The sequence below is a fragment of the Canis lupus genome, chromosome 4, assembly GCF_011100685.1.
Source record: "Canis lupus familiaris isolate Mischka breed German Shepherd chromosome 4, alternate assembly UU_Cfam_GSD_1.0, whole genome shotgun sequence".
NCBI lineage: Eukaryota > Metazoa > Chordata > Mammalia > Carnivora > Canidae > Canis > Canis lupus.
Genome location: NC_049225.1, coordinates 60651567 through 60664181, shown reverse-complemented (window position 1 = coordinate 60664181; position 12615 = coordinate 60651567). Strand labels below are relative to the sequence as shown.

Sequence of the window (12615 nt, the reverse complement as noted above, 5' to 3'; positions counted from 1 at the left end):
CAGTGTTTAAAATCGTATAAATGCCCCCCCCCCGGTGGGGGGCAGTTCCAGTCCTGGCCCCAAATGAGTGGTTTAGTCACTATGAACGGCACTTGAATTTACCTGGTATAATAGAAGGTATGTTGTGTGGGGGACCAATGAGCTTTGGGCGTATCTGCGCATCTGCCATCAGCTCACCAGTAGACCTGGAAGCCCTCTAGAGAAGAGGTGTTGAATTGCTCTTTTATCTCCCTTGTAGGAAGCCTTTCCCCATTGGAGACAAGGTGACCTTCAGCGGGAAGGAATGCGTGTGTCAGACATGCTCCCAGTCCATGACCAGCAGTAAGCCCATCAAGATCCGCGGACCAAGCCGTGAGTCCTCCCCCTGGGCACCTCCCTGTCTGCAGGCCATGCCTCCTAGGGCTCCCCGTCCCCACTCCGTCATCCGCTCCTGCAGGCCCGGAGGGAAGTGGGGGAGGTTTCCACCCTGGAGGACTCCTGAAGCCTGACCCACTTGGCATACAGCCCAGACTCACAAGCTTCCTTAAGCAGAAATGCAGGGAAAGCAGGCTGCTGATTATAGACCATGACAGCCTGTACCATGTTTGGCCACTTGGGTGGGGCTCTTCTGGGATGAGCTGGCTCCTGATCTTATCTCCCCTCTGGATCCATGTTCCCCAGGGCTCCCTAACAGGGCTGATGAAGCCACCAGTGGTTCTCAGTTTTTACAAATTCCACTAAAAAGTATACACGGACACATCTTAAAAAGGAGAAATATGGGGGGATCCCTGGGTGGCGCAGCGGTTTAGCGCCTGCCTTTGGCCCAGGGCGCGATCCTGGAGACCCGGGATCGAATCCCACGTCAGGCTTCCGGTGCATGGAGCCTGCTTCTCCCTCTGCCTATGTCTCTGCCTCTCTCTCTCTCTTTCTCTCTCTCTCTCTCTCTCTCTCTGTGTGTGTGTGACTATCATAAATAAATAAAAATTTTAAAATTTTTTTTAAAAAATTAAAAAATTAAAAAAGGAGAAATATGGGAGCAAGCCACAAGGGTTGTGGTAATGTCTCAGAGAGTGTCCTGGGGAACACTGCCTCAGCTTCACTGCATAACTGGTAAACATAGATTTTCAGATCCACCTCGGACTTTTTTTTTTTAATCTTTCTTCGAAGATTTTATTTATTTACTTGAGAGAGAGAGACAGAGAGAGACAGCAAACGAGAAAGAGTATGAGTGTAGAGGGGCAGAGGGAGAGGAAGAAGCAGGCTCCCCACTGAGCAGGGAGCCCACTCTGGGTTCAGTCTCAGAACCCTGGGATCATGACCTGAGCTGAAGGCAGACACTTAACCGACTGAGCTACCCAGGTGCCCCTCCCTTTGGACTTCTTTTAGAAAGGAACCTAGAAATGTGCATTCTTTATTTTAAAAAAAGATTATTTATTTATTTATTCATGAGAGACACAGAGAGAGAGAGGCAGCCCCACCACCCAGGCGTCCCAGAAATGTGGATTCTTAATAAGCTTCCTGGTGATGCATTTGCTGCCACTAAGACTGAGAATCCCCACTTAGAGATGAGGGGAACTTCTTTCACACCATAGTGTTATGTTTCATCACCAAACCATAGATCTGGGGGGAAACTGAGGATCAAGAGTGTACCTCAGAACTGTCATTCGAATTCGTGGAACATCCATTCCTCTCAAGTGTGTCTAGTGGTAAGGTGTCTAAATCGCTGTTTCCAGATGCCCTTGTCAGGCTGCTGACGGCAGGTGCCCACAGACACGTGGACCTGGCCCCCGGAGCCTGCAGTAAGCCACACTAGGCTCCAGTGTTTCTTCACATTATATGACACTCCTACTGGCCTCCACAGCAGAATCAATGAAAACCCATTAGCCTCCTGTGCTACACCACTGTGCGGGTGCGGAGCACCGACAGAGTCAGCATGCTGGGGCTGCATCCTGCTGAGGGAGTGAGCACAGAACACCCCTAGTCAGCAGGGCTTGGCCCCAAGGGACTCCATCAGAGCCCACCCAGCGTGGAGAAAGATGATGGGAAGGCTCCCTCCCTCGCCCTTCCTTCCTCTAGATCTAATCAGATCTGCTTACAGAATGTGCAGAGCACTTCCTTCAGCGTCCTTAGTGACATTCAAGAACAGTTTGCTGGTCTGAGCAGGTTTCCATCTCATGGTGGCTGAGTGCACACACTGTTATCTTTCATGATTCCTTGAAAGCAGCGTGCAGAATGACAGCAAGGCTGAAGTGCTGGGATGCAGGACCACAGCCCTGTAACTGATGCTGCAGAGGCACCCAGAGATCCATAGGACCCTGTGTGAGGCAGTAGAGAATGGTAGGCTGGAGCCAGGAGCATGCCAACCCTCTATGTGAAGCACAGCAGATACATAGCCTTGCTGGGGCTCCATTTACCCAGCTTTATGGAAAACAAATGTATTAGTATCCAGGAGCCAGACTAGCATACATCATAGTGTGTAAAATACTCTCTAAATATAAAGTGAGGGATGCTGTGGACTTGGAGATTTAATCTGGAAAGCACACCAAAGAGAGAATAGGATTCCTGAATCTGTTATTTCTCTTGGCTTGTACTGCGTTACTACACGCACTAGGGATCTCAGAGAGGTGGGGGAGTTCCTTGGCTGAATGTAGGAATCCTATATGTGAGAGCGTCCTTGAGGAGAGGCTGCTAAATTCTCCACCATAATTCTGGGAGTCCAAAGGCAGAGGAAGGTGAAGAATAGTGAATAATGAGAACAAGTGAGCACATTCTCCAGGGGGAGTGCCCAGGATCGAGGCTCATCCTGTTATACTCACAAAGTAAATACATCAAGCAGTGGATGCTACTATAGGGAATATGTTTCACAGAAGAGTTTTCTCCCCAGAGGTGGTCAGTGTCCATGCTGCAGATAACTAGAGGGGATGTTGGAAGGTCTGCTGAGTTCCTGAAGGATAGAGAGAACCAAAACCAGGTTCAAGAGAGGGATAAGATGAAGAATGTATTATGGAAAAGGAAAAAGGAGGAAAACATGATGTATTTTTCATCTACAGGGGAGTAGGGGTGTGACATTTCATCCCTGGAGGGTGAATAAAAACATTCTGGAACAACAGGAGTAGAAACTACTCAAAGGAGATCAAGAAGAAAACTCAGGAACTATCAAAATAATAATAATAATTGTGTTACTTTTTACAAGAATAAGAAGTATTCTCTCACCATTTTCACTGAGAGAAATCAGCAGCAGTAGTGACATCACCATCATAACTGTCACCACCATCACTACCAGCAGCACCACCACTACCATGACAATCACAACTGTCACCATCACCACCACCATCACTATCACAACTGTCACCATCACCACCACCATCACTATCACAACTGTCACCACATCTCTACCCATACCATCACCACCACCACCACCACCATCACAACTGTCACCACCATCACTACCAACACCATCCCCAACACTACCACCACCACACCACCACCACCATCACTACCAAAAACACCACCACATATTATCACCACCACCAATACCACCATCACCATCATCACCACTACTTACACTGATTGACTGTTACTATTGTCAGGCAATGCACTAAGTTTTCTATACATAATATCTATACATAATATTTCATTATAGTGAGGGAGAGAAGAGTGATTGTTTATAGATGAGAAAAGTGAGACCCAAAGAATATAAATAACTTGCCCAGAGTCATGCAAATAGTAAGTAATGAAACTGGAATGTGGGCCCAGGCATTCTGGCCCTGGAACCAATTCCCTTCACACCAGACATGATTTGCTAATTGGGAAGGGTCCTGTCTTCCTGGATTAGTTATCTAAAGCAAGGAAGGGAGCTGGCTATGACTCATAAAACCCACTCATTTTTGTTGATCTAAGTGGAATGTATGACACAGTCAAGAAAAACTAAAAATGGCTGTCTGGAGTCTTTAGGGACCTCAGTAAACTGAGGGATTTGAGGGAACAGGTGGTGGCATCATACTTTCTGCCAGCTGAAGGTTGTAATTTTGGAATAGAGGAACATATGAGGAGTGGACAGCTGACTGCACAGCAACCAACTCGTGGCAGGGTGTAGTTTTCCTAACTGTGCCTATTTTACCAGACTCATGAGCTCCTGGGTAGATGCCTGAAGCTCCACCAGAGGTCAAGGTTGAAAGGAAGAAGAAGAGGGAGGAAAGGGTTCTGATCAATCCGAGGCCAGTGGTGGAGGACCCACAGTATAACATGGAAAGAAAAACCACATAGAGGAGGAATCAGCAGGCCTTCCCTGCTGAAATATTCTTCTGACCTCAGATCAGAGACTGGACAGTGCACAGAATATGGGTTAAAAACACAAGAACATGAAATTAGGACCATTTGTTAAGCTGATGTATTGAGTCCTTACAGGCCTGATGATAGTACATCTTCATACCAGTGTCATAAGGAAGATTTTCAGATGCAGAAGTAGAAGCTTAGTGGTCACACGAGGAAGTGAGGGGGCTGGGCTTCTGCCATCAGCCAGCTTCTCACCATCCACTCTATCCTCCCAGCCCAGCCTCTAACCACTGCACTGTACTGCCCCCTGAATTTTAACTCAAGGTGCCAAGTCCATTCCAGATGTATCATTGCAACTTAAGAAGATGAGACTCATTGCTAGAATGTGGCCACAAAAGGATGCAGCTATTCAAATGAGATGTATTGGAGAGGTAGGGAATTGTGTTGTTGGCCATAACATACCTAGCTCCACGGAGTCGACAAGTGAGTTTGATCAGTGGGTGACTGCATCAAGCAAGAAAAAGTGAAGTATAAGGAATGAAGATGAAAGAAATTGCAGTTGTCTTTAAATATTTGGAGGAAATGGTCAGGAGGCAAAAGAGGTAGGTTATTCTTATTGCATAAAATAAGGAGCATCACAAGGAGTCAGGTCTTAGCTTCACATAAAGAAGGCAGTCATGGGGCACCTCGATGGCTCCTTCTGTTAGGCGTCTGACTCTTAATTTCAGCTCAGGTCATGATCTCAGGGTAGTGAGATCAAATCCCACATTGGGCTCCATGCTGGGCATGGAGCCTGCTTGGGATTCCCTCTCCCTCTGTCCCTCCCCTACCCCCACTACCATGCACTCTCTCACTCTCTCTCTTTCCCTCTAAAAAAAAAAAAAAAGAAGAAGAAGGCAGTCATGACAAGAAATGAAAAGTGTTGGCAAGGATGTGGAGAAAAAGGGAAACTTGTGTGCTGTTGGTGAGAATGTGGATTGGTGCAGCCCCTGTGGGAAATAGTATTAAGGCTCCTCAAAAATTTAAAAATAGAAATACCATATGATCTAGGAACTCCACGGTTGGGTATTTTCCCAAAGAAAACAAAAACACTAGTTTAAAACGATATATTCACCCCTCTGTTTATTGAATTATTGCTTATAATAGCCAAAATATGGAAGTAACCCAAGTATCCATCAATTGGTGAATGGATAAAGATGTAGCATATATATATATACCATGGAATATTAGTCACAAAAAAGAGTGAAATATTTGCAACAAAATGGATGGACCTAAAGGGTGTTATGCTAAGTGAAATAAGTCAGATAAAGAAAAATACTGTACGATTTCACTTACATGTAGAATCTAAGAAACAAAACTAATGAAATAACAAACCAAAAAAAGCAGAAACAGACCCATAAATACAGAGAACAAACTGATGGTTGCCAGAGGCAAGGGGGATGGGGGATGGGTGAAGGAGTGAAGGGGAATGGGACATACAGGCTTCCAGTTATGGGATGAATAATTCATGGAGATGAAAGGCACAGTGTAAGGACTATGGCCAATGATACCGTAATAGTGGTATATGGTGACAGATGGCAGCTACACTTGGGGTAAGCATAGCATAAGGTATAGAGTTGTTGAATCCCTATGTTGTACACCTGAAACTGATGGAACATTGTGTGTCAACTATGCTCAAAAAAAAAAAAAAAAAAAATCAGGAAATTAAAAGTGGAGTTACAAAGCAAAACAAAAAAAGAATAAATCTTAAATCTTTATATAATACATATTTTTAAAAATTAAAATTAAAAAAAAAAGAAGGCACTCGTGAGAATTTTGCCTGTCCGAAGGCAAAATGGGCTTCCTCAAAAGGGAGTGAGCTTCCTACCCCTGGAGGCAATTATGCAGAGGATGGTGCTCGCCTGTCAAGAATGCTGTAGATTCCTGCATTAGGTGGAACTGTGACCAAGTGCTCTGTGAACATAGCCCCTGTGGAACTATTGAACCCATCAAGGAGCCCCGCAGACATAAGTTCAGTATTTGTGGTTCAGAACCTGACCCCTGAGCTCTCACTTTCTTCTATGCTGAGCTTGAGCAGGTCACTTCATTAAAAAGACAGGGGGTGCCTGACTTCTCTAAATGATCACATTCTAAAGCCTGTGATTATTGGGATGGAGGTGGGTAGGCCTATTCCAGGAGGAAGGAAGGAAGAGAAATCCCAGAACTGTCCTCCTGGCCCTATCTGAAGGCCTGGGGCTTGAAGCATGTTGCAATCAGGGACCGTCCCACCCCCCAGCCTGCGCTAAGGGGTGTTAGAAAGGCACTAAGAGGTGGATCCTATGGGAGTTGCCTCCTACAAGCACTTCTTCAGGGCTCAGACCCTCCCCACAGTTTGCTGGGCACACCCTCTTCCTAGACAGTGCGGGCACATCATCTTCCCTCCCAGGACTGGCTCCCAGCTGGACATGAGGGCTTCCAGCCAGCCTCTCCCAACTTAACGCAGTTTCTTTTCTCCCTGCTGCTCCAAAGTATGCCTCCGTCTGGTGGCGCCAATTGGGAGGTTTGTCCTCTGGTAAACTTTGTCCCATGACCCTTTCCTCCTCCAGAGTGGGCCATCCGGTCGGCCTGAATTCCCAGCATCTCCCAAGTACCTTGGACGCTGGTTCCATTTCCTGCCCCTCCCCAGACACTGATTGAGCAACGAGCAGATGCCTGGTCCCCACATTTTGTGGCTCTGATATACATTCCAGGGTGATGAGGATGGAGAATAAGGACACCTCTCTGGATTGGGACAGTCTTAGCAGATTCTTTAATCCTTGGGGAGAAAAATGTTTGGCAGACTCATGTTGTCTGCCCTACAAACATGTTGGGAAGGGGCAGGCACAGTAAATTCAATCCTTTTCCTGAGTACTATGAGGTCCACTCCTTCATACTCATTCAGCAAATATGATGTGAGGTCCTACTATGTGTCGAGCACAGCCCTAGGCAAGAGGATAGATTTAACCACAAAACACAGACAGGGCCCTTGCCCATAAGCATACAGCCCAGGGATGGGAGAAATTAGATATTAAGCTTATCTCCTGGAGCAGTGCTTCTCAGGCTTGACCATGCTTGGAGATCAAGATGAAATTCAATAGGTCTGGATGGTCTGAGATGCTGCACATCTGCAAGTTCCCAGGTGAAGCCGATGCTGCAGATCCCCAGGGCATGGAGAGTAGCATGCTTAGTTAACTATTTGAGGGTGGGCCAGAAGCAGTGCAGGGTCTGTCTGTTTGGGATGTACAGCAGTCAGTATGACAAAGAACTTTCTGGAAGAATCCTAGGATGTCTCTCTTTGACCTCTTGTCCAGAGGCCAGGGCTCCAGTGCCTTTGCTTTTACCCGGTAGAGCTCCGGGCAGGAGCCAGTGCAAGGGTGGAAGTTGCTGGGGGAAAACTGGTTTTCAGAGAGGGGTTTCCTTCACTTGGATTGAGATGATCACAGTGGTCAGGGGGTCCAGGATGCTCTGTTCAGCAACGTCCTCTTGTCTTTGCAGACTGTGCTGGGTGCAAGGAGGAGATCAAGCACGGCCAGTCGCTCCTGGCACTGGATAAGCAGTGGCACGTCAGCTGCTTCAAATGCCAGACCTGCAGCGTCATCCTCACCGGGGAGTACATCAGCAAGTGAGTGTCTCCCCCGGGCCTGCCCAACTCCCAGAACACCTTTGTTCTTCCGGCCTTGGGGCCCTTGCCTGAATCTCCAGGGGTACCTCCTTGCACTTCCATCTGGCCACCACACTACCACAGCCACAAACAGCACCTCCCCAACCCCTGGGCCCTTCCGTGGTGTTTCCTCTGCCTGAGTGCTCTTCTCTCTCCTTGATGGCATTTGTTCTTTGCCATCTTTGTCTTGGGTCCCACACCCACTTTCCGGAGGTGGTCTCATGCTGTCTCATGCCACTCCCGCTCCCCCAACACCAGCCCTCATGGGACCCTGTTTGCTCCCTTCACACAGCCTAACATCTAGTGCCATCATATATTTATCCATGATAACTTTTTGATAATAATAATAATAGCTACCATTTACTGAGTTTTTATTACGTACAGAGGATATACTAATGGCTGTGTATGGGTTATCACATTAAACCCCACAACTAACCCTGTGAGGCATCCATCCCCATTTTAAAAGCTGTAAAACCTGAGACTAGAAGAAGTTGCTCCTTGATGATCTTTAATGTCTGTCCTCGACAAGGTGGGGCTTTTGTGTTACCCACTCCTATCTCGCCCGACTCCTGGTCAATAATACAGTTGTTGAATGAATTGAGTTGAGAAGAGATACAACGGACACACAAAGCTATCAGGAGAGAAGGCCCCACCCCCAATGGCTACACAGCACAGCACCAGACAAGCCCCCTTGCCGGGGCCACCAGACACTAGTGACTGCATTCCCATACTCAAGTACCTAAAAGAATAATGGCCACATACCCTCACAGCTCTGATGCTCTATGACCCAGACACTCTGAGGCAGCGCTCTGACCCACCCCTAGGACATGGCGAGCATATAAAGTTGTAGCACATGTGGTGTTTGCCATCAGGAGAGTGATAGTCTAATAAGGGAGATAAACTATATGGATAAAGAATTATGGCACCCTGGATTATATGAGAGGGAGCTCAAGAGTTGTGTTCTTTAGGACCCTTTAGATCATAAGTGATAGAAAACCCAATTCAAACTCACTTAAGCAAGATGAGTTTGACTCAGAAATGGGAAGGTCAGAGGCATACTGACTTCCAGCATAGCAGAATCCAGGGGCTTAAATATGTTACTGGCCCTTCAGTAGTGTGTGTGCGTGTGTGTATGAGTGTGTGTCTCCCCCTCTCTCTCAGCTCTACCTTCCTCTGTGTTGGAATTTATTCCCAAGCAAGCCCTCCCCTAAGGGTAGCAAAGATGATCCCAGCAACTCCAGGGGTTCATTCTACCAGCTTAGCAAGCCCAGCAGAGAGAAAGAGGCCTTTTTCCCAAGGACTCCAGCAGAAGTCCCACGGCTGCCTCTGATTTGACCACCCTTGGGTCACACACCCATTCCTGACCAATCACTGGCCAGAAGGATGTGAATCCTAGAGCCAGAGAGCAGCCCTCTATGACCCACAGTGACTGTGAGTGGCAGGGGTGGCTCCCAAAGGCCAACCCAGGTGAGGCTAGGGGCAAAGGGGACATGGGTGCTACCAAGCAGCACTTCTGTGTCAGAGGTCCAAGTGAAGTTCTGTGAATATTCAGAGGAAGAAGGGAGCATCTCTAAATAGCAGGGAGTGAGATCTGGAGTTTGTGAGAGCTTCATGGAAAATAGTGCCATTTGAGCCAGACCTTGAAAACAAGGGTAAGATTTGAACATACAAAGAAGGAGTTTGTAGGCAAGAATGCCCAGGCTGGGCAAGGGTGGGATGGTGCCTGGCACATCCACCTTGCTTGCTGGAGCTCAGACATGTGTGCAGGTGAAGCAAAGTCCAAGGCTACAGAGGTGAGCTGAGGTCACATCCCCGAGAGCTCTGAATTCCATGTTAGTAGGACTTTGGCATTTCCCTCTGTGCCTGCCAAGTAAGAAGTGCCCCTAGTCAGTCACCAGCCTGGAGTCTCCTTGAGTCTGTGAGCCTAAGTCAGGGGTTAGGGTTTGCTCAGAGCTCTTCTCAAGAAGGCCCAGCTCCAATGGCCCATTGCACCTTGGGCCTCTGCGGCCTGGCTCTGAGCTCTTCAACTATGTACTGGCTGAGTGGCAGGCACTTAGAGGCGCTGCCTCTGGCATTGATGCCTGGGTTAGAGGCCCAACCCGTGTGACCTTGGCAAGGAACTTAACTTCTCCAAGACTCAGTTTCCTTGTTTATAAAAACAGGGATAAAAAGACCTAGCTCATAGGGTGGTGCAAAGGCTTAGACATCATATTAATAAGTGTCTAGTGAATACTGATTTGACCATCTGCCTCTTTTGAGAATCATATATATTTCAAATTCCCCAAGGCCTCCCAACCCTTGAGTCCAAATGAGGAGGGGTTGGCATTTATACACAAATTTTGCTGGCTCATTGTACCCACCTTCTGACAAATGACTTTCTCCCCCTGCAGAGTCATCCTAACACACCCATAGAGTATAGAAGGGTTGGCAGGAGTGGGAGACGCTTGTCTCAGGAGCCTATACACAACAGTCTGACCCCTGGCCTTTGCTGGACATTGGTCGTCACTGCTGCCTCTCCTTCAGGAGAACCCAGACTCCCTGCTGCCCAGGGTGGGCTCCCAGCAATCCCAACACGGCAACAACTTGGAGATGCAACAATGGCACGCCTATCCTTAGGCCTCTCTGCATGAACCAGTTCTGTTACACCCCAAAGTAGGGGAAATGTTCCTCTCTCCTCCTGGATTCATTAGCACTATAGAGCCATGTCCTCAGATCAGATCCTTAGAGGGAGGCAGGGCCCAGAGCTGGAGTGAGCTGTCTGATGCTCCCACTTACCTCCACATCGGCCTGTGAAAGCTGAGCCTTAGACATGCTCCTTGAAGACCCCTCTCCACAATCATGAGGATTCCTTTAGCTGCCATGTGCTGTGTGCTCACAACTGGCCAGGCACTGAGCTGAGCCCTGGGGCATGGGCAGCCCTGTCCTTTGGTCCTCATGACAGCCTGGGTGAGAAACCAGACCTCCTGGGTTCGAACCCAGCTTCAGGTCATCAGAGTTGAGTTTTCTCATCAACATGAAAGGGAGACTTACAGTTCTGACCTCATAGGGCAGCCATAAGGAGTAAATGAAATAACCTGTATAAAACACCATTAGAGGGCCTGGCACACACCGAACCATAAATGTCAGTGGCTATTAGTAGCAGGGGATAGTGTAAGAATAATTAACAATCATCTTATTACTGCCTGATAAGTTATAAGCACCAGGAGAAAATGAAGCACATAGGAAGTAGTTAGGGTAGGTTCCTCTTATCTACTGTCTGGGAGTGCAGTCAGATGATTCTCTCACTACAGGTAAAATTTTTATTAGAAGAAGAGTCCTGAAGGCTCTGCACAAAAATTGACCACATCGATGACCTCCTGGAAAGGGCTGGGAGGAGAGAGAAGACTTTTCCCTTTATGGCTTTGCAATGTGCCAAATGCAAATATTACCTATTCTAAATAAAATAAAGTGCAATACATTTTTACAATACATTTTTAAAAGAGCCTCTGGGGATAGAGAGAAGAAACTGGGTCTGGATAACTTGTGAGGGAGAAGAAAAAGAAGGGGAATATAGAAGGGATATGCATGGCCAGCAGCCCAGACTAGTGGTTCCCAGGTGCACATGGGCAGGTTGTCAAGATGCAGATTCCTGGGCCTCCTTCCCAGGGGTTCTTTGAGTCCACAGATCTAAAGAGTGTCTAGAGAGTTTGCATTTTTATTTTTTTTAAAGATTTTATTTATTTATTCATGAGAGACAGAGAGAGAGAGAGAGAGGCAGAGACACAGGCAGAGGGAGAAGCAGGCTCCACACAGGGAGCCTGATGCGGGACTCGATCCCGGGACTCCAGGATCACGCCCTGGGCGGAAGGCAGGCACCAAACCACTGAGTCACCCAGGGATCCCTGAGTTTGCATTTTTAACAAGCTCCCCAAGTGTTCCTTTTTTAAAAAAAATTTTTAATTTTTATTTATTTATGATAGTCACAGAGAGAGAGAGAGAGAGGCAGAGACATAGGCAGAGGGAAAAGCAGCTCCATGCACCGGGAGCCTGATGTGGGATTCGATCCCGGGTCTCCAGGATCGCGCCCTGGGCCAAAGGCAGGCGCCAAACCACTGCACCACCCAGGGATCCCTCCCCAAGTGTTCCTAATCTTGGTCCAGTCACCATTGGCTGCAGGTCTGGGAACTTGCTCATGACACCCCCAAGAGCCTCCCCCCAACCTCCTCTCCCTGTGTGGATTTCCTCTTGCAGGGATGGCGTTCCATACTGCGAGTCCGACTACCACTCCCAGTTCGGCATTAAATGCGAGACTTGTGATCGATACATCAGCGGCAGGGTCTTGGAGGTGAGTGGATCCAAGTAACTATGAAGCTGTTTGCTCCAGATGGCAGGTGACTCCACAAAGTCGTCACTGAGGACCCCTCCTTCTATCATAGCCTTCCCATCCCCTGCCACCTCCACCCCAGCTTAGCCCTTGCTACAGGACTTGAGCAGGTAACTTCGCCTCTCTGGGCAACCCTAAAATGAGAAGCTGGGCACAATTATTCCTGGGACTACCAGTGGCTTCTCTGGACTCAGATCCAGATAGATTGCTGGGGAGGGACAATGAGGGTTTTCTTCCCAATGCTGCCAAAGGATGGAAACCATTTTTAATTTTTTAAGCATTTGGTAATGTGCTGATTTAAGAACCAGCTTGTCTAGCA

The 12615-nt window shown here is 47.7% G+C and overlaps 1 protein-coding gene across 6 annotated transcripts in view; it reads left to right on the top strand.

The window, feature by feature from the left end:
* ABLIM3 (actin binding LIM protein family member 3) overlaps window positions 1-12615 on the top strand; it is a 109706-nt gene that overhangs the window by 48356 nt on the left and 48735 nt on the right. For all 6 annotated transcript variants that reach the window (XM_038535075.1, XM_038535079.1, XM_038535078.1 and 3 more), the window contains exons 5-7: window positions 239-351; window positions 7768-7894; window positions 12164-12257. In XM_038535075.1, coding sequence (XP_038391003.1) covers window positions 239-351; window positions 7768-7894; window positions 12164-12257 — 334 coding nt within the window. The remainder of the gene's footprint in view (window positions 1-238; window positions 352-7767; window positions 7895-12163; window positions 12258-12615) is intronic.